At 41.6% G+C, this 22,001-nt stretch overlaps 3 protein-coding genes across 11 annotated transcripts; all 3 read right to left on the minus strand.

The window, feature by feature from the left end:
* Positions 1–690: 690 nt before the first annotated feature.
* Positions 691–3,482, minus strand: LOC100875744 (uncharacterized). 2 transcript variants are annotated; one of them, XM_012285543.2, is made up of 3 exons: positions 2,055–3,482; positions 1,347–1,852; positions 691–1,275 (listed from the first exon to the last, which is right to left on the minus strand). In XM_012285543.2, exons 2-3 carry the CDS (start codon positions 1,830–1,832, stop codon positions 691–693), a joined length of 1,071 nt encoding a protein of 356 aa, XP_012140933.1. In that variant the 5' UTR covers positions 1,833–1,852; positions 2,055–3,482. The 2 variants fall into 2 exon arrangements, with proteins under 2 accessions (XP_012140933.1, XP_003703496.2); XM_003703448.3 differs by having other exon boundaries at positions 2,016–3,482.
* A 135-nt stretch (positions 3,483–3,617) lies between these two features.
* LOC100874894 (chymotrypsinogen A) lies at positions 3,618–6,587 on the minus strand. 3 transcript variants are annotated; one of them, XM_012285545.2, is made up of 5 exons: positions 5,873–6,587; positions 5,381–5,609; positions 5,164–5,309; positions 4,832–5,103; positions 3,618–4,557 (listed from the first exon to the last, which is right to left on the minus strand). In XM_012285545.2, the coding sequence occupies exons 1-5, from the start codon at positions 5,964–5,966 to the stop codon at positions 4,372–4,374; spliced, it is 927 nt and encodes a 308-aa protein (XP_012140935.1). In that variant the 5' UTR covers positions 5,967–6,587; the 3' UTR covers positions 3,618–4,371. The 3 variants fall into 3 exon arrangements, with proteins under 3 accessions (XP_012140935.1, XP_076396378.1, XP_076396377.1); XM_076540263.1 differs by having other exon boundaries at positions 5,381–5,612; XM_076540262.1 differs by having other exon boundaries at positions 5,381–5,627.
* Positions 6,588–6,726: 139 nt separating this feature from the next.
* Trpm (transient receptor potential cation channel, subfamily M) lies at positions 6,727–21,964 on the minus strand. 6 transcript variants are annotated; one of them, XM_012285521.2, is made up of 21 exons: positions 21,467–21,964; positions 19,966–20,081; positions 19,702–19,784; positions 19,109–19,165; positions 18,143–18,329; positions 17,836–18,049; positions 17,601–17,760; positions 17,372–17,508; positions 17,137–17,293; positions 16,903–17,065; positions 16,512–16,820; positions 15,889–16,435; positions 15,614–15,825; positions 15,369–15,536; positions 14,456–14,515; positions 14,314–14,361; positions 12,978–13,190; positions 12,530–12,878; positions 12,308–12,453; positions 11,646–12,236; positions 6,727–11,563 (listed from the first exon to the last, which is right to left on the minus strand). In XM_012285521.2, exons 1-21 carry the CDS (start codon positions 21,498–21,500, stop codon positions 10,280–10,282), a joined length of 5,235 nt encoding a protein of 1,744 aa, XP_012140911.2. In that variant the 5' UTR covers positions 21,501–21,964; the 3' UTR covers positions 6,727–10,279. The 6 variants fall into 6 exon arrangements, with proteins under 6 accessions (XP_012140911.2, XP_012140915.2, XP_012140914.2 ...); XM_012285525.2 differs by lacking the exon at positions 19,109–19,165; XM_012285524.2 differs by lacking the exon at positions 14,314–14,361.
* Between the last annotated feature and the right edge of the window lie 37 nt (positions 21,965–22,001).

The following is a 22,001-nucleotide window of genomic DNA, read 5'->3' on the forward strand; positions in this document are numbered from 1 at the left end:
TGCCGCTAAATAAAATCGTTATCTTCGCGTAAAAAATTTCATAAAAGTTCAAACGTCAAACAAGGCGAAACAAAACATCCCTCCGATCGAGACGGTCTTTCGATTCTCGTTTCACGAACGGCTACAGGGTGTGAACGACGATCCTATCGTTCAACAGTTTATTTATTTTATGGAAAATAACCAAGATCTCTCTCGGTAGATTTATTAGCGCGTTCGCGTATATACATCGTATAACTGTACCCGTCATTCAATGTCGTCGTCGTCGTCGTTTTGGACAAAGAGCACGAAACTTTTACAGGAATGGTCTAAAAGTTTGTTGTTAAAAATTATATACGCACACGCACACACATTGTATATATATATATCTTGTTGTATCGGAGTTTCTTTCGAGCATATCGATTCGGTCTTGCAACGTCAAGTGTACATTATGAATTTTGCGTCGTATCATAGCGAAAAACTCTTTGGTCTGTCCGTTATAAAACAGTTCATCGTCTAGTCTAGTAAATCGATGACCTAGTTAAAATCTTACAAACCCTGTTTTTACGTAGGAGCATTAGAAACTCGAGAAGTTTACCGAATTTAAAAAGTACATTCGAAACCGACGCAACTAAGTAGGTTTCAGGCTGGGCCTTATCCTTCGAAAATATGGACGGCCCTTCTCGTGTAGCGCGAGGCACATAGGGGAGAGTTTCACACCGAAAAATTCACCGGCATCAGAAGCGTGAACTTGGTCTGATCGACCGGCAGTTCCTCGGATCCGCAAGGGCCGATGCTGTCCAGAAGCGTCTGTATAGCGTTCTGATTACTCGGATGTTTCCTTTTCGCGTGTTCCCTTCTGTGCTTCAGTTCCTTGAACGTCTTCCCGCACTGTTCACAGACGTACGGTCTCGCAGCTTCGTGGGACCTGACGTGACCCTCGTAATGACTCTTTCGGACGAATTTCTTGCCGCATTGCCCGCAATCGAACTGAAACCGACCCTCGTGAGCCGCTACGTGCGAACTGAGCGTCCACTTGGTCTTGAACGTCTTGGAACAATAATCGCATCTGATCTTGGATCCTCCGTTCGAGCTGCTCTTCGAGTTTTCGAGTATTCTTCTCGGAGTTTTTTTCAGTAGCAGCATCTCTTCCAACAGGAAGTCGTCCTCCTTGTCCGCTTGCTCGTTCCTCGGTGCTTCGCCCTTCTCCGGCTGACCGTCCAACGCAGCGTGCTGCTTCAGCTGCTCTTCGTCGCGCGAACACGCTCCGCAAAGGGTACACGCGTTCTTGCTCGTCGCCTGAAACATCATAGACAAGTTTAATATTTTCTCGATATTTCGATATTTCGATATCACGGAAAATAGTTAACCTTTTCGTGCGAGCTCGCGCGAGCCTTTAGCTTCGACTCGCTGGCGTACTTGTTGTTGCAGCGCGTGCAACGGTAGGACTTGGAATTGGCTTCCTCGTCGGCAACTATTTCGCTATCGTTCCGTTGCCGTTGTTTGCCCGCGTTCTCGTAATCGGACAGCTTCTCCTTCCTCATCTCGTGACGGGCTATGTGTCGCTTGAGGTCGTGGGCCCTGGAGAATGCCCTGCCGTACCTGATGCAACCGGGATACGGGCAACCCTTGCTCGCGTCGTTCCGCGGACGATTGTTGTTGCTCGCCGGCCGTTTCGAGTCTTTCCGACAGTCCTTGCAGGACTTTTCGATCTTCTGACTGGTGACCGTGGCTAACTGCGCCGATAACGGTATCACGATCGAGATCGTCTCGTTGGTGCCCGGATTCACTATAGGACCAACGTGAATCGCCGGAGGCGTCGTCAGGGATATGCCGTTCTCGTTGCGTCCGCTCATCGCGGCTCTTTCCGGACGACCTGTCAATAAATTCAAAGTTTTTTCCTTTTTTCTATAGGCAATTTAGAAACGCGAGAAAGCGTGAAACCGATCGCGATCGCGGTCGCGACGGAGAACACTCGTGGCTGTTACGTTTTCGATCCTCGCGTGGAATTATTTTTTTTTGTAAACTTATCGAGATACCTCTATTCGGTAGATCGGCACGCGGTGTCGAAAACATACCGCAAACTCGGAACAAAGCCTTTAGGGTTCGATCGTCTCTCCCCTTTCGGTGGAAACGTCACGGCCCGTTCAGTGATTCATCCGACGCGATCCTCCCCTCGGAAAGGAACAACGGTGTCGACACGCGACTCTCTCGATCATCCTTCGGCTCGTCCAGCGATGCTACCCTCGGGATCGATCGTAAAACGTAGACGGTAGCCAGATCGGACAGAACAGAAGATATTTTTACGAGGAAGTCCGGTAATTCATCGTCGCCGCTTTCTCGGACGATTCGATCCTTCGGCGCGATTTCTTCGAAAAAAACAACGACAGCTCGGTTGGCTTTGGCTAGGTTTCTCCCTTTCTCCCGGCGACTTCTCTCCTGGCCGGATCTCCCCTCGGCTTTCCTTCTCGCGAAGCAACGCGAACGAACCTCCGAGCAAAGGACGCGACGCGACGCGCTCGTTCACTTTCCTCGTCACGACGAAAGTGTGCTACTGATCAGGAACGCGCACTCTCCCTGTTCCGGTGGACGCGACGCGCGATGGGGGACGACGGGAGACGACGGGAGGCGGCGCGACGCCGAGCCTCGTGGCACGCGCATGTCGCCTCTCTACACGCTCCGTACACGCTCCATACACGGTTCTTCTTAGAGCGTGGGTGTTTTAACGAGCTTCGCCTTTCCTTTCGATCGTTTCGCGCTCTACGCTACTTTCTTTAACGCGGCTTCTTTCCTTCGATTCGAATCTTCCTCGCTGATTCGATAGCGCTATCGTCCTAGCGCCTCGCTATAGTTCGAGTCGAGCAGGATGAAATTTCCGAAATCGAGACTTTGCCTTTCCCGTTGACTTTCGCGAAAAAAACTTTACTATCGCTCTCCGAACAAATATAAGGTAATATTTCTATATAGGGATTTTCGAATCGAGCGACGCAGTTCCGCGGCAACGAACGAGACATTCGGTAATCCTTAACGTTAAAGGACACACCTTTTCCAACCTCCCTCGACGATTGTCCCGCTTAATCAGCTAATGGCGCGAATAGAAATAATTAATGCCGTCGTTCGAGCGATTTCATAGTCGAGAGTAAAGTTGCGTTACGTGGAACGAGTTTGTTTTACTCTGTTCTTTTTCGCGCGTCAGGATGCGCAAAATATCGTCGAGTTAGGAGGAAATTTCATTTCGCGCAATTTACGAGTTAATCAGCCGGTAGAAACATCGCTGTAATATTTGGTCGAACGCGTGCACCGACAAACGCAGCTGCTACGCGATAACCTTATGTATTAGACGTTTAATCAAATTATTTACGCGATTTCCTTGAATTTTCCCCGAAAATTTCATAATGTTTGGCATACATGCCATCTACTATGAACCGAAAGTGGTTCTCGAAGCGGAAGCTTGTTCGGGTCCAAGTTTAAGTCGCTAATGAACAAGTTCGTTGGCGGCGTTTACGCCTATACAATCAGGCTAATCAAAGTTTCGGTTTCGCTCGGAGTCGTCGCGAGTGCTACTTACCTCCCCTCTGTAAACTTCGTAAATAATAGTATAAATAATCGAAAGAGTAGAAATTGAAAGAAAATGCGATAAATATTAGGAGGAAATTTATTATTTGAAAGGTAGAAAAAGTTGACTAGCTAAGTAAACGGCGCTAACAATCGGTTAAAACGAAGAGTGTCTCTGATTCAGGCGTAAACGAGGAGCGTCTAAACGGGAGGAAGCTAACAAAGATTCGAGTCGGTAGAGCCAGCAAGCGAACGAAACTCGATCAGGGTGTGCTTTCGGTATGCTGAGTGGTTCGTATTAAGCTAATTAACGGATGCTCCTGGTCGCATCGATTGTGTACCCTGCCTCTATTACTTGCTAGAATGCGTTGTACGCGTGTCCTCGGCTAAATCGATATTTCTAATTTCATCGTGTCGCTATACGAAGACGCGATCGCTACGCACAAACGCAACAGGGTTGCGCAACCTTCGGCGCTTCGAGAGCGTTCGAGTTGCCGAGAGCTCGGAGAAACCGCATCCGACTCATTTAAATGCAGATATTTTTCAGCTGCATCGAGAGAACAGAAATAAGATATACGCTAGCCCAGATATAGCCTCAAGAAGAGATTGTTGAGCCGGAGGGTGACCGTTTCTATTTTCCATCCAAGTTACTTCTACCGTATTCTAGATTTTTATTATTTTTATTCCCTCTCGATTTTCTTCCTCGCCTATCGCGTCGTTTCGAACACGCTACACGAGCTGCAACGATCGTTCGATCCTTTTTTCCTTTCGTCGGATAATACCCTCTCGCTGAACCAACGACGATCGATTTCGTACAGTTATTCGTGTCTTCGATCACGATCAGAAGAAGCGCGCGTCGTCGTCGTGGCTGTTGATCATCTTCCTGATCCACTTCACGTAATATTGTATCCTAGTGTAAACGTCGGGAAAGCCTGGCCTGGCACATCCTGACCCGAAAGAGGTAACGCCTGCCAATTGCCATACACCGTCCGCGCGACGACACTGCAGCGGTCCTCCAGAATCACCCTGACGAAAAATGAAATATAACTGATTGCTTTTCTCGTCGACGATTCGAAAAAAAAAAAGAAAAACGGATACTCGTACGAATCGAGCATAGTTAGCTCTCGAACGGCATGGCAGGATCAATCTTGTAAGCAAAGCGGTTAGCTACGTCGTGGAAAATGCGAGACGTTCTAATCTAGTTGAGTGGATTTTCACCGTCACCTTCACCGGACGCCGTCTCAAATCGTCTAGTTTCTAACGATCCGTAACAAGTATATTATAGATAATTGATAGTTACCACGCAACTTCCGGAAGAGCCATCGGTGTGTCCGGCACAGAGATGGCCGCTTCTCAGCGGTACCGATTTCCCATAGGCTTGCGTGCATTTCTCGAGATCGAGTAACGGCACCGAAGCTTCCAAGAGCGCGGTCGAAAGCGACTGCGAGGGTCCGTATCGACCCCAGCCGGAAGCGACGCACTGGCTTTTCGCGAGCTCCTCTTCCGGGTCCGGCAAGCAAATTGTTCGTACCGCCTTCGACAACGGAGCTGGCCTCGCCAGTTTCATCAGAGCTGCGAATTAAAACTTTCTCGTATTTTCCTACTCTCTTTCTAGGCGGAGTTTTCACCTACCAATGTCGTGCATGTAATTATTGAATCTTTCGTGAAGGATTACTCGTTCGACCGGCAGCCTAGCGGAGCCTCTTCCGCCAGAGTCCAATTCCCATTCGCCTACGACCGCCGTCCATAGCGCACCGATCGGCAAATTGAATAGTTCGCTGGAAAAAACGTATTCTTCTGTTTGGCTACGAATCGTCGAAACGAGCCTCGAATTAAAATCGAAACTCACTTGTGAACGCAATGAGCCGCCGTGACGACCCAGTTGGGTTCGATGAGAACACCGCCGCACCAGTGACCGATGAATCCCAGCTTCGGATGCAGCAGCTGAAGAGAAACCTGCCAGGGCCAGGAGCCTCTTTTGCTCGGTTTCCCGTTGAATATACGGCCGGTCGTGCTCGCTACGTTCGTTCGGTCGTCGCTTCTCGCCGAAAGAACTGCTCGTGGTTGTCTGTGCGACGCTGCTGGACATCCGCAGGCTGTTATTGAAAAACTCAAGTTTCCCACCTAGTTGATTCTTTCACGAATAATCGTTCCGATCCGTAAATAACCTGTTGATTTCACAAATGAACCTACCACAATCTTCGACTCTGTGGAATCGATCGATTTCGAACGAGGAGAAGGCGTTTCGGGAGGACCGAATTTAGGCGGGAAAGCTCGAGAGTGTAAAGAGTGTTTCGCCGTGTGCGCTTTCGCCGTAACGAACGAAAGATATTTCGCTTACCGGAATGGTTCTCCCCGAGGATCCTCGTCGGCGTCGTCCGGCCGACCTCCGCGAGAAGGAACAGGATTATCGCCAGTCCAACGCGAACACTCATTTCACTGGGTACCCGTTTCGCTTAGTCGTATCTCGATGTTCATGTTTGCCGAATCTCTCTACTCTTAGCTCTTGGCCATTCCGAAGAATCGTAGGAAAACCGAGCAACGAGAGATTTATTTTTCGACTCGGCGACGCGACACGCGACTCGATCACGACGACGACGACGCGCGTGCCTAACGCGCGAAAGATACGTCTCGTTCGACGAAAGGAAAGAGACGAGGAGGTAATCCTCGCGCTGCATCGACCACTCGAACGAGTAAATCCTTCGAAGGAACGCAGAAGAAAGTGATCGTTGACGAGCGCCTACGAAGGAGGGGAATACACACTTAGGATCGCGACGCTTACGAATGGAAACTTAAACGGATGAATATCGCTCTCACTAACGAAAGTTACTCTCGTCCGATCGGACACGTTTGTTCCTTGCTCGCTCGTCTCTCCTGCCTCCTTTTAGAAATCGTCCCGACGATTACTCTTCTCCTCTTCTACCTCCTTTTTTCCCTCGGCGACGTTCGAACAATTTTCCCACCGATATCTCTCGCCGCGTCGTGGCGATCGGTTACCGCGAGGCCGACAAATTTCCAATTCGGTAATACGAAAACGTAACAGGATGCTCGAAAGTATTTTAAAGTCGGTCTAATTGGCTCCTTCGAGATTTTCAAACGATTCGTATCGCTCCTATCCAGGCCATTCGATCGCAAAGAAAGCGCGCAGGAATGCGAGCTGGTATCGTCGAGATAATTATGTTCAACTTTAACACGTTCATTTCGCTTTTTCTTTTATTCCTCCCCGGATCGAAGCAAACTTTTTACTTGTCAACGTGAAAGAGAGTAAACCAGTTTTCTCGACATAACTGTACGTTCCTCGTACAAAGTTTCGAAGAAAATTCTTGACCGGAAACATCGAAAGCCGAGTTTTCCCTCTACGGACTACGCAGTGAAGGATACACATCTTCTACTAGGATAATCGAAAGAAACACCGTTAACGTTGCGAAATTCGCCAAGCGAATTCGTACCTTTCTATAATTGACAATATAGTTCGTTAAGCGGTAAAAAAGCGGACGTTAAAAAGATAAATAATTATTATCGTTCCGCTTCGCGCAACATCTCGAATCGATGTACATATTTCTCTGACAGTGCTTTCTCCTACATCGAACAAACACGAATGTTTCTTGTTGTCGCAACACGTTCCTCTAAGATCGTTATACCGTTGAAAATAATTAAACGATCTACATAGTTGAAAGTATCCTACTAAGTGTATTCCAACGTTTGTGCGAACATTTAGCGCGAATAAATAAACCGTTCTCGAAGATCATCTACGCCGTTATCTCCGAGCTAACGTAACATCAATGTATATCGCTATTTGATAAAAAGCAAATAAAAGCATAGATGACCTTGAAACGTCCTTTTCTTCTTTATTCTTTTTACGTGAAATTTCTGCGACGAACATTCGAGTCGAACCGTATGGGGCAAGTGCTATAATTTTAATATTAAACAAGTAGTTGCTATTGGCAAGAAAATTCTAGCTCCTGTCCATGGTTTCGCAGTAAATACAACGTTCAGGATGATATCGTCTCCTGTCGTCTGCATATACGTATAATGTATATAGACGAAACGCATTCGCCGGAACATTGATTCTTACAGTTCGTGCTTCCAGTCTACGATCTACGATGATGATTTATATATAGATTTCTTCCGTTACGCGCGTATCGGTAGAGCGGCGAGCCTACGTTTCCGAATCTACGAAATTCTCGTCTATGCTCGAAGCTGTTCGATGCTTTTTCGCTACAAGCGACAAAATTAACTAATCGAATTCGAGCGATTCTAAACAGAGACGAAAGGCTTTAAAATCTAATTAGAACACAGATTGTTCTTCGGCAATCTCTCGATAAAGCTAACTTACCGCACACGGTACGTCTACGCTGTAAACATCATTCGGCGCACGCTCGTTTATTTACCGATCGTTTATTTTACGCTAAAATAAGTAAACAAGCGTTATTTCTTACGATGCAGTCTTAAATTTTCTGAAATTTCTCTGTTCTCTTCTTAAAATGTTACTAACTATACACGTCTTTATACAATTAGGCATTCGTTTCGTTTTCGGATGCAAATATTAAACATTTTGATCGCGATCGTAGAGACTAACACGGATTGCTTTCCGTTCCTTAGAACGTAACATCCGCGTGATATGGTTCGCTTTGTTTCCTTCTTCTTCTTTTTTTTTCGAGTGGTCCGTAAGTAAATGCTGCGTTCCGACGCAGCGGATAGTGCGTGATAAGGCCCTAAGTGTACGTGAGAAAAATTCATAAAAATGTTCGGCAGTAACGATAATAGACGCGCGCGAATCTCCTCTTCTAATATTACTAGTAATATTAAATAGTTTTCGAATGCGCCGGTAAGAGACGTATCGAACAGTTTCGGCCCTCGTTGCTTCTTATCGCCAACAAATAGTGGATCGTGTACGCGACGAGGAAAAAGCGAAACGAACGGATAGCTTGAGTAACGTGAAAAATTCTTCTCCCGTATCGTTGAAATCACTCGAAGATCTTGGCGACTTGTATCGTTCGGCAACGACGGCCGATCTGCCGAGGTTCTTCCTTCTGCATCGTTGACAGGTAGCAACGCAAGTGTTCGTGTCGGTGCATAAATTGTCTTTTAAAAACGTGTATACATTTATAAAAAGGAAACCTCGTCTGATATGACATTACCTAAAATAGTATTTCGGCGATCGTCTGTGTATTCGTTGCGGTTACAAACATATCGGAGGACGGCTCTTTCTTCGTTTGCGATATCGAATTAAATATGTTTGTCGCGACTGCGAGATAAACTATTAACGTGTTACCAGTTGCCTGTCAACGAATATTTAACGACGCGGTTTTCACGATCGAACCGTTGTTCGCGCGCGTCTTCGACACAATAAAGCGGCGTAATTCACGATACACTTGTCGGAAAGTTATTTACACTAAAAATAGATCGAGTTATCGGACCGAAACAATTTCTCGGTGCGGTGCATTCAAATTTACTAAAACGAAATTGCACTTAAATTTCGTTTACCGATTACTCTACGTGTCTAGGTATTTCCTTTCGAACGCTGCGATTTCGTTCTTCCGATTTTCGCCGTATAATCTCGCTAATCGAGTTTTACCGAATTTTTTCGATTAAACATTTCGACATTTCCTACGCTTTCTGTCGGAACTTTCTTCGAATAGCGCAACGTTTTTCGAACGAAAGAAATCTCCGAGTCACGGAAACGCTCGAACGCGTTAACAGTGCCTCGAACGCAAAAAGAAAATAAATTTAATCGTCGTTGAAAATATGCATGCACGTGCACCAAATACGTTCCTCCGAACGAAATGCGTACAAATTGAGAGACGTGTACGCGATCTACGAAATGGAAGGAACTTGAATACGATTCGTACGACTTTCCTCTTATCGAAGTTTCATCGTCGTTATTATTTGCTAGCCAAGTACGTATCGTAATTGAAATATTCGAACGATCGTTACTTTAAAAAATAGTTGAAAGATAACTGCCATCGGTTATAGTAATCGATTCGATCGTCCTGCAACTTATTATGCGCATAAACCTAACGATGGCAATGCCATCGGTGACAATAAGTGCGTAGCGACATCCTTAAATATACAATAATACAATAGACGTATTTAAAAAGTAAAATAATTGAAAACTAGTAGATCATGTAACTAGATACCTGCGTATACGCGTCAATAGAAATTTAGGAAAACTTCAAATACACCTTACGGAAGCTTCGTAAAGCTGACAGGTGAAAAATAAGTTACGATACGATAAAATAGAGATTAAGCGAGGCTATCGTTATTTCGTACCGCTTAAGTATTCGAACGCGAAATCGTAAGAATCGATAATACGTTATGCTACATCCATAAATACATCAAAAATTGTATATGATACATTTAAAAACCGAAGATGCGATTATAAATTGCTAGTAATATACAATATTCGAATACTCGAGAATCGACCTCGATAATTTCGATGTTCGTATATACATATTTATGTGCATATATACAACGTACCAAGTACGAATAAATAAATTAGATTGCTCCGAATAACGCGAGAAATATAATTTCAAAATATCCTGGTAAAAAATATAATTAAATACGTTTTTAGAAATTCGGATCCGAGCCGAACATTGCGTGTGCGCAGCAGGAAATCCTAAATATCGTTGTACGTACGATGAAGAAGAAAAAAAAAAAAAACGGAAAAAAAAGTAGACATAAAAAGAAAGTTCGTCGAGTCGTACGAATTTACAAAGTCTATTCGTAATCGAGGTTACGTATGTATTTAACACATGGTCTCCGAAGCTGGAGCTGGTACGGTAGTCAAACTCTTGTCGTTCGGATCGGAGCTCTCGGAATCTCGAATCGGTGGCCGCGAAAGAGTTTGTTCGATTTCTCTGGTGACGCTGATAGTAGGCGGAGGTCTTCGAGATTCTTCGTCGATGGCCGAAGCTCTGCGAAGCTGATGCCTGTGCTCGTTCGATACGAAGAACGGTGCCGTACCGGCATCGTCCGGTCCTTGCAAAGATTCCTCGTCGTCCCCGATGTATCTTCTTTGTATCAGATCTTCCATTTGTTGGTAATCGGATTCCTCGGCGTCTCGCAAGTGTTCGTTCTCGACCTGCCAAGCCATCTCCGGATTGGACATCTCCGAAAGATTTCTGACCCTCGAAGGCGGCGGAGAGATAGGCGGCGTACGAGGCGGACTAAGAAGACCGCAATAACTTTCCAATTCGTCCGTGATACTGGTATATTCGGCTCGCATCGCCAGGAGAATGGATCTTTGGGTGCTGCTGGTCGAAGAGACCGAGGGAATGACGGCAACGCGCGGTTCTGCCCAGGTGACGCCTCGCGGAATACCAGAGGGTAGTATCATCGCGTCGTCGGATTCCGAACGCGTCCTGCTGCTTTGTCTGGTAGGACGTTCCGAGGAATCTTGTCTGATAGGTTCCGAGGTCGGTGCTTCGCTGCTCGCTTCTCTGCTCGGTTCTTTGCTCGTCGCCTCTTTACTCGTCTCTCTGCTCAATTCTCGACTCGTTTGCCTGCTCGGATCCGTACTTAATTCCCTGCTGCTCGCTTCCCCACTCGCATCCCTGCTCGTCCCTTTACTGTCCGACTGCGACTCCTTCTTTATCGTCGCTCCCTCGCCGTCTCCTCTGCTCACCTCGGTCTCTTGACTCGTCGTTGTCTTCAGATCGTCTTGAACGGTGTGTCCGTCTCCGCTTACCGACGAGTCGTTCCTGCTAAGATTCTCGCGGGACGTAACCGTCTCCGAATGTTTCAGCATATCGTCGTCCAATTGTTGACCCAAGCTGAGAAACGTACCGTCCGTCAACGATCGGACGAGCCTCTTCCGTTTAGTCGCGATGCTCGGCAGCTGCGTGTGAGAGTCCGTTTCCGAGAGAACCTCCGAACGTTCCGATATTCTGCGCTGTCGGCCTTCCACCTCCAAGCCAGACAACCCTTCTATGTTGGGCATATGCGTAGCCATGAATCGGTGGATAACCCCCAGATGCGCCAACGTTTGCTCGTTCAACTCCTCCAATTTGCGTATACGAAATTCTACCGCCTGCAACGAAACCGATCGAAACGTATCATTTTGGTTTTACGATGATTTTCCAAATCTACCAAAAAAACTCTACCGTTCTTACCTGAAGAGAAGCGTTCTGAGTGTTCTCCTTCTTGTCGATATCCTCTATCTTCTGATGCATATTTTCCACCCTTTCCGTCGTAACCTTTATACGTTCTTCCGTCGACATTTGTAGCTTCAATTCTTGTTCGCGAAAATATCCTTCGACGCAGTCCTCTTCGAAATCGTACAAACGCTCCATGTCGTCCGCTTCCAGGAACAACTTCAGCCCGTTGTCGTACGTTTCGCCGGTACTTGTTTTCCCTTGAGTCACATATCGCAGCAAATATTTCACCAGCAGATATATGTGACAAACTACAATCAGCGGAGGAGGTAAAACTGGTTTCTGTTCGTACTCCATAACGACGGTAAAACGTTGGAACATCCAAACTTGATGCGCTACCGCGTTTACCTCGTTGAAGATATTATTGAAAACCGCTATCAAAAGGTTTATCAGTAAAATGTTCGCTACTAAAAGATAAATCGACATTACGGCGGGCGTGATCCAACGGCCCGGTAAGCAAGGTATCATTCCCGGCTCGTCTCCGCAATCCGGGTCTATGTTGTCCGCGTATACCTCTCCGTACAACATGAAATACGGCTCCATGAATATCTGAACAATCGAAACGTCTAATTAATATCAACGTCTATCTCGTCTACGAACACGAACAAACGTCTACGTACGTCTCGTATTATTCTTAGTTTTGGCTCGGCATTTGGATTCAATATAGCTTGCCGAGTCACTCCGAAACTCATTAATACGACGGTTAACAGCACGACGAAGTATATCATGTTTTTCACCATTTTTCCCATCATGGTAACCAACGGACCTGAAGCAAGAAAAAAAAACGAACGATTCGTTTAGTCGGTTGATCGAGTCTAACCGAGTTTCGCGATATTACGTACCAAAGTACTTGTTTACACCAAGAATATTTAGTATCCTTAAGTACCAATAAATGCAATCGACACAATAAATGACGCGACCAACGTCGAGGGTGGAATGCCGTAAACGTAAGGCCAGACCAATTTGAAAGAAAATTATTGCTGCCGCGTCGCAGGGATTCCACATGTTCCATGCCCATACGCTGAATTTATGCGAAAGCGTGGCCGGCTCGGAGGTTGCGATTTCCCTTACTTTCTCGCATCCTAACGTGCATATGTACGCGATCGCGTAAATTTCTGCCAACGAGGGATGATCATCCATGTGTATGAGTATGCAATATGAAAAGAGAACCAAAAAAATAATGTACGCTATCTGCAACCGAAAAAAGTACACAAGTAACGTTTAACGTCGAACGTAGTACTCGACGCTCGGGTCGAGAGAAAGCGATTCCGGTAAACGTCCAACACTCACGGCGTTTGCCCAAAATTTAGTGATGGGCGCTGTGTAAAATTCGTACAACTTTCTCTTCAGCCTCAGCGGCCTGCTATTCTTGATGTCATAGTAGTCGGAATGAATACCGTACGCTCGATGGATCAGGTCGTCGCTGTCTGTTAGTACTTTACCGTTCTCTTGCACGATCGTTTCCTTCGCTATTGTCGTAGTATGCTCGTTGCTGATTAAAGCCTACATCAAGAAAAGAAGAGAAATTCCAGTATAACGTATACGCGTGTATCTCGCGTTAACGGTACGGGACATTAACACATAAATAGAAAGGAATCTCTCTCTGTCTGGTGTACGTATATATAATAACAATCGGACGTAGCTCGATAATTATCTTTGCTGATTACCGATCGTTCTCGGGAACCATTTACGGTACGAATGTAAATAGAACGATGCGTAATACGCGTGTGTAATTAAGAAGGAAGCAAACACCGAAACAAAAATATTTATCTAGCATTCTAACAACAACAACAACAACAACAACAACACCGTTAAAGGTAGGAAATGCTGGATACAACATACATTGTTTTTGCGCGAGTACGTAAGATCTTATTCCGTGCGATCGCGTACAAGTCTTTCTTTAGAATCAGGGGGTTGCGTTACAGGGATTTTACACGCGGAATAGCATTCTACGGTATCGTATACCACAAGGATCTTACACGTGTATCGGAAGGGCTAAATCGTGTTACGATGGAAATGATAACAGCAGCATATACAGCGTTAATACGGCTATGGCTCTATTAATACGTGGGTAAATTCAAAGAAAATACCTAATTCAATCGCTACAAGGTTTAAAGTAGAAAGCGATGAACAGAGTGCAATTCGTGTGAAAGAGTTATGGCCGTGTAAAATAGAAAAAACGGTTAGTGCAATTCAGCGATATTATATATAGCACGGGGGAAAGTGGCAACTGGAAACGATCACGAGACGATTCTTTCTTAAAAGATACGACACGCGCTTCGGCTATCGAGCGAAATAATTTCTTCTCGAAGAGGAAACGAAACATACACGACTGACAATGGTTAGAGACTTTAACCGCGATCGAAAACATCGGTATGTCGTAGCGACGATTCGAATAAAAATCTATACATTTTAATATCCCACTGGCTCGCATCGTCCACGCTTATACCGATATTTTATACATTTATTATATTTATATTTATATTTATATTTATATGTATACGTACATACGCATATACATATATATATATATATATATCTGACATCGAACAAACAATTCTGGTATTAGTATTTTTATAATATAAAACGATTCTTTAAAAGTAGAAGCGTTAGTTATCATCCTCACCGGTACGGATTCCGATACTGAATAAATAGAAGTTTTCCTTGACGATAACTAATAACATAAGAAAGATAGTTGAAAAGTGCACCGGAAAGTGTGAATTGACTGGTCATAGAATTCATTGCATTTCAGGCCATTATAGAAATACCTTAGCGCCTTGTTGGCTGCTGGATTTGTTGCGTACACTCAGGCTCCTGCGGTGACGTTTCTAAAAAACAATTCATACGCATACCCACATAGTCTATGAGTCACAACAACATTTCAATACCTCTAAAAGTGAGCGACATGTTATACATATTGTTTCAGTACCGATTGCTTTGCCGAACATTTCACTGCCCATCTACACAGGATATTTAAATATACATATTTTAGCAACATCGTTCTTTGTCCCGTCACGTTAAACAAGTTAAATATAACAAATTTAACTTTCAAGCTTACAGTTCAATTAAATAATTAATAATTAATAATAATAATAATAACGCTGCGAGTCTCGATCGGAGTATTTAAGAAACAAAAGGGGAATAAAGGGGGGGGAATAAAACAATTTACAAAATACTTTGTTTAATACTGCACGAATAGAACCTACATGCGTATACGTTTTCATATAATACGGTTCAAAACCAGCAACCATATGTACCAACCGTGCTACCGTCAAAAGCTATACTTTTACGATTAAACTCTATTCCAAATAATCGTTAGAGCGATTATAATACTGATGTATACTTAAATATTTCGATTGAATTTCTTATATGTATTCGTACTTCAAACTACGTAATTATATTCGTATCACGAGTGTTACGAGTATTACAACATAATAAAGCCGTGATTACCACTATGTTCAAAAATAAATCAACAATTGCAGCATGGAATGTGTAATGATGAATTGAGTGCAATGCAGTGATAGCCCATATTAATCGATATAAATCTCTATTATTACATCTTCGTAAGAATTTTCTTTGCTCTTATACAAGTCGCACTAATACCGATCAAGAAAATTACTGACCACTCGAATAGTTACTCGATATCTTTTACGGTAATTCGATGAAGGATGAAATCGTTACCTCGACGTCTGGCCCAGTCGGAACGCCATGCTCCGAATCGCTATCTTCCTTTTCGTCTTCGAGAGCGATCAAATGTTCTTCTTGAGTTTGAGGCATCAATTGCAATTCTTCGCGACTCTTGAACTCCAAACGCGTTATGTAGAAAGGGCAAACCAATCCGAGCACTACCTACGTTCGAAAAACCTAGTAAATTTAACCGCGAACAAATCGCGCAACGGTATTACGCGTATACGGTGTCTGCTCACTTTTAAATTCGTATTCTTCCGCGTCCGAAGACCGCCCATCCACAAATCTGCCAAAATGATCTGACTGCAAGGATGCGCCAAAAGCGGACGATGATTAGCCGTGACCGCCAACGAAAGACACGTCTGACCAGACCAGTTTTGAAGCTCGGAAGTTAACAATTGTTGAGTTTGATCGTCGTCTTGACGGTAACAATAATCCAGCAACTCCAAAGCTGCAATACCGAAAGAATGTAACAAACTATATATGTATAAATCTGTATCAGATATTTGCCTACCGATGTTTTCGAATTCTTTCCCGTAGCTCCGCAATTCGTCGTAAACTTCTGTCTCGAGGTCGTCCTCGGCAGCTTCGTGCGCCATTGCTTTGTACAGTTTCAGGGCAACCAGTGCTTTAGCTAAAGCTTCCTCCCCGTGTTGCCACATCAGCAACGCCATTTGTTGACGTTTCGTTAGCACGGCCCAAATAAGCAATTCGTTAAAAGGGTAATCGAAAAGCGGAGTGTCGCGATTAGCCGGTAAAGTTTCGGCGAGCAAACTCATCGTTAAACTATCTTGCTTGCTACCGGATCCTGAATAATACCGAGCACCGCTACCCATCACGCAGCTATTTCGATGCATATGCTGCGGATGACCGCCGGATCTCTTCATCACTTTGGTATAGATCACGCGAAACCTTCTTCGAGTGTATTGCGAACGGTACGCTCCGCCCATTAATTTATTTATCACGAGACCGATGTCGTGCAACGTGTACATGTAACCGCGTGGAATATTTGGCCTTACGTCGCGAAGAATATAACCTAACGTGTTCGAAGGTCCTTCTTTCTATGTAATCGACACGAACGAACAAAGTTAATCGTTGAAAATATTTACGAGCTAATCGGATAAATAACAAACTTACGGTATTGTATAATTCTTCGAGCCGTGGGATCGATAAAAATTTACGCATGGAAACTCCGTTCTCTAACAGGAGCTTTACGAAATCGATCCTATCGTGTTGCAAAGCTTGCATCATTGCTTGATCTAAAGCACCGGCTGGCCAATTCTGGCCATAAACGAATATTTCGCTACGCGCTATGTCCACTCTGTTCCAAATCAAAGACAAGGACAGCTGTTCAGCGGGCGACAATTGTTTAGATTTAAATAAAGCTGTCAGTATCGTTTGATCGAGCTCCTGAGGACGATCTTGAGTTATTCTAAATACCGTGATCTGTAACCGTTGCGATTGCAATTTTCATCCAACAGAAAGTATGAATAACGTTACAGAACATAACATGTATGTATATACTCACCAAATGCTTCTTACGTGTACACTGCAAAAGCTCGGAGTACAATTGAGATGCTTGTTCGGCAGTTACCTTAAAGGTACGCTTGATCGTGTCTAAAAGCTGTTCTCTCATACTCTCTAGTGGTCCCTCGTTTTCTCCGTTTTCTCCTTCTCCTTCTGACGCGTATCTAAATTTATTTCGATTATCATTCCGAATCGATAACGGACAAAAAGTAATGAGTAATCGTTATATCGTTACTTATGCATAAAAGCGATGAGATCAGCCGCCCGACCAGAGCCATCGCAAACTACTACAGGAACCGGAGGAACATCCGTGACATACTCTAAAACTGACCGAATTGTATTCGTGCCTCCTTCGATCACCAACGCTACGACTGGTATACTGCTATGTGTATCTGTAAGAAGAAATCGATTAGCCTCGCGAACGTTGTTAACAGAACGATTATTAACAAAGTATTTCAACTATTTTTTACATGGCTGTAATTTCAGATTAGAAATATATTTTTCCAATCTCCTACGCAATACGATTTCAGCACCGTATCGGCCACCAGTACCATTGTCCACCAATAAAAAGTATGCATGCCGATTATTTAGAACCGCGTACTTGGACCTGCAAAATCGTAATAAATGCACGAGTAAATTATATAGTAAATATTTTCAATGGATTATTAGGATACGTTAAGAAAATTTCTAATATCTTACCACGGCGACGAAAGACAATCGTAAGAGACTTCGCCTCCTCGGGTAACAAGTTCGTGACTTTTATCTAAAATTCCCCATGGTGCTATACCTATGCTCACCACGCGACCTTGCCTTTGTGATTTTTCCAATAATAATGCATCTCCTACTTGCCTCGTGATACCTGTACGTACACCAACAATTTTTAATCGTTCGAATCTTAATGTGATCCTAATGGAAAATATCTATTTCAGTCTACCTGTATTGGTGCCTCCTGTAAATATCCACGCTCCGGTTGTCTTTGCAGCCTTCAATAAACCTTTCCTTAACACTTTCTTCAAACTAGGCTGAAGTTCAAAGTTAGACCGACCACCATGCACGGTTATCAATAATTTAGGTAATCCCAAATTCCATTCTCTGCACAATAACTGTACTATTGGCTCTGGCCGCGTATCATAAGCTAGTCTTACATACTGAAATTCGAGATTACGGAGATTAATGTATAAATTAGCTTCACGTGTACGTTTTATCTGTACGCACTGTATTTCATTGTTCTTTTCATTCACCTGCGCTTTCGTTGGATGTGGTCCACCTTGAAATTCGATTGTACCGTACGCGTCAGTTGGGAATGGACGCGTGTTTTTTGCCGGTGACCATTGTTCTCGATCCTTTTCTTTGGTATTGCTAGCGGTATAACTTTGAACATCTACACCGGCTCTGCAATGATGAGTATACGAATACCCGCAGCAACATCTATAATAGTCGATCTGTTATTGCAAGTTTTTCCCTTTACTTTAAAGAAAGAATTAATTGCACCTGGATACGAGTAAATATATATTACAGAATTCTAATTGTAATTGTATCCTTTTGCAATTCGTTTCTTCCTCTTAATCTCAATATTATCTACGACTGTACAACATATACTTTATTTTCTCTTGTCAGATAACTCGGATAAACTAGCATTAACTACTGCAATTATTTCTTTTCTTTCGGCGTTTCGAATTACCTCTATATAATGTATTATAAACTCGTGATATTAAGATATAGTACTTGTTACACAAAAATAATCGAATATTGTAGCTGCATGGTATGATAAAGAAACGATGGATATGAGCGCCAACGCGTTATGAAGCATTCGATGAAAAGCAACAAGTAAAACAAGTAGCGAATCTAAAATAAAATTTTCAACAAAGTTATTTAACGCAAAACAATTATTTCATTAAAATATGTGCGTGTTATACGTAAAATATACCATAAATGTTTGAAGCAGTTCCTGTACAAACCGTTATTCGCTGGGAACTGCATAGAATGCATGTAACGTGATATAACAGTATTTTATTAAGAGCGAAAACTTTCAATTAAAAATCCATTATTTAACTAGTGGTAAGAAAAGTACAAACAATATCTATTCCTTTTAGCGATTAATTGATATATTTGCAGAAGCAATATTATATAATTTTTCACAAACCACCCATCTTTATATAAAAAATAAACAACTTTTAATCGCGACAAAACCTACAATGAATTCTCACCTGGAAGTAGTGATCACATCATACTCTGCGTTCTTATCTCCCTGTACTTGAATAAACCTACAAATGGAATGAAACAAAGAAAAGTAAAGTAAAAGAAAACGAACATAAATAATATGTTAGTAGCAATCTAGAAACGTATACAAGTAGATTTCCAATAATATTTTATTACTATATTGAAAGCTATATTTATAACTGTAAACATAAATGTACCACCGAAAATATTTAAAATAATTAGAAAATTCGCAATCATCGTCTACAAATTTCTTATATTGCCTCTGCAAAAATATTCCCCCTTCGAAAACATCAAATATGTATATGTAAATATTTATTAAACATTACTAATCAAATTTAACTAAAGAAGTAATAATAAATATGTATGACAATGATGTATAGCGGAAATAAGAATGATGTTAAAAGGATGGTTATGTTTAAAAACAGTTATTTCGAAAATAACATGTAAAATTTCCTAAAATCTCTATCAAATTTTATGCGCTTCGATTAAATGTATTCAATATTTCACTTGACTGCGATATACGATACGAAAATGTGCCTTCTAAAAAGTAAATAAATCTGGAAACGATAGCGTTACATACTTATGCTCATCTCCGGCGCTTGGAATAAATTTTGAACATTCCCTCTTTTGAAAAGTTGCTTCTATCCAACTGCGTTCGGTTACCTACAAAATTTCTTAATAAATTATCCTCACCAAATAATAAGGGATTAATAATAACTTTCTAACATTTTAAATATACCTGAAAAAACATTCCGAGTATGTACTATAACTTATTACGCTTGTTACAAAATCATGAGACAATAGAAATTAAAAAGAGAAAAAAAGAAAAGAAAAAATTCAATACCTTTGCCTTTTTTCTCTTCACTGTAGGAGTAGCAGCTCCACAAATAATACTTCCAATTGCCATTTTAATATATATATCGCAACATATATTCAACTTAAGATTAACCAATAGCCTAACTAAAAAAGAACATTAAGCAGAACTAAATATAAATCGATAAAAAATAATAACTAAATTCTGTACAACATAAATACGTGCAACGCGTGAATACAGAATACCGTATAATAACAGAACTTAAACTAAACAAGTTTGTTAACAGGGAAGCTAAAATATAGGTGTATAAAAATGTATAAATTGAGTCAAACGTAAAAGTTAGACAGTGTACGATTGCAAGAGATAAGATAAGTGAAACAGATAAGGAAAATACACTAACATTCTCTGTTGTAATACATTTTTTTTAAGAGAATCTGGTTAAAACTTAATTAAACGTCTAATAAGATACAATGCTAGTATTTTCATTTTGGCAATTAAATTTAATTTATTTAACTTACTATACATATGTAACTTCCATACTTTAATATTTAATATTATTATTGTGTAATGAAATAATATAACTGTATCACGTGTTTAATTTAAATTACATAAATACATAGTAGTAAATTAAACGAATAGCAAGTAACAAAGTTTCGCAAAATCGAACCAACAAATGTAATTAATTAATACAACAAAACTTTTAATAAATTTTATGACAAAATACTTTGCCGTACTCACCACTCTGCAACTTTTGGTTTTGTCTATCATATCTACATAGAACTGCATGAACACTACCAGCGTGTGTTTCAAATTTAATTAAATAATATTATTTCCAGTTACCACTGTAATAGCAGTAAATATTTAGCTGGTATAAACGAAACAAGTTTATCTGAAAAAAGATTGGAAATCCAAGTCTGAAAACTTTATGAAAGATACTCTATTTTGTTTATCGCTTATAATTTACTAAAAATTTTAAATAATAATACATCAATTCTAGTTTACCGTGTATTATTACATATATTTATGGCAAGAGAATTAACAGAGAGTCATGTTCAAACGCATATCATGCTTGAGACATTTTAAAATCGGCGGGAAAATTTACAATCTGTCATGTGCTTAAAAGTTAACCTGAAAAATAATATAATCACAGAATCTCTTTATAAAACGATTTAATTATTTTATCGTAATATGAAATAATATTTTAATTAACAAACCTTCGAACGTTAATTATTACATACTATACAACAATACTCGTACACACGTACAAACCTTTGAATTATGCGTTCAAGTTACGGTATTCATAGTGCACGTAAACGTAATACACGCGAAGGAAACACGGTCGAGTGCATTCGTATTTTTTTTATAATCCCTTTTATAATTCATAAACTTTTTTTACATCACTCTATTAATTTTATACGGTATTTATGTAAAATGTTTGCATTTTTTTACGTTGCAGAACGTTTCGCTATTTAATTGCGATAATGTTTTAGAATACAAGGAAATATTTTCACAATTTAGTAAAACTACGTACAGAAACGCTTTATACAAGGAATTCGTTCCATCATCCTCGTATCATCCCTTGAAAATATCGAGCTTGCTCCCCTGCATCGTTACCGACAAAGTAGGCCAAGAACAAGGTTAACTCTAACATTGACTCGAAGATATCGGCAGTAGTATCAGCTGCAACGTTCAAATCGTAAATTCTAAATTCATGTTCCCGATTCAAATTTAACTGGTACAATACACACACATATATATGTAACGATATAGTTATCGCTTAAATACACCTCATATTTCTAACATTTCTATTCCTTTGGCAATAAGACATTAATCCGTAATTATAAAAAAAGATTTTCATTACAACATCCTTGAATCTTTCCGTTCTTTTCGTCGTAAAAATATACCGTATATTCATCATATACGGTGCCGATTTTAAAGCGTACGATACATGTTAATTAATTTTAGAAATTTTTTATCTCATTATACATCGAGATAGGCTATTTTGACAGGTATTTGCCTAATCTGTACACCCCCTTATGCATATTCGACGCAGCGCCATCTAGCAG

The sequence above is a fragment of the Megachile rotundata genome, chromosome 15, assembly GCF_050947335.1.
Source record: "Megachile rotundata isolate GNS110a chromosome 15, iyMegRotu1, whole genome shotgun sequence".
NCBI classification, from domain to species: domain Eukaryota; kingdom Metazoa; phylum Arthropoda; class Insecta; order Hymenoptera; family Megachilidae; genus Megachile; species Megachile rotundata.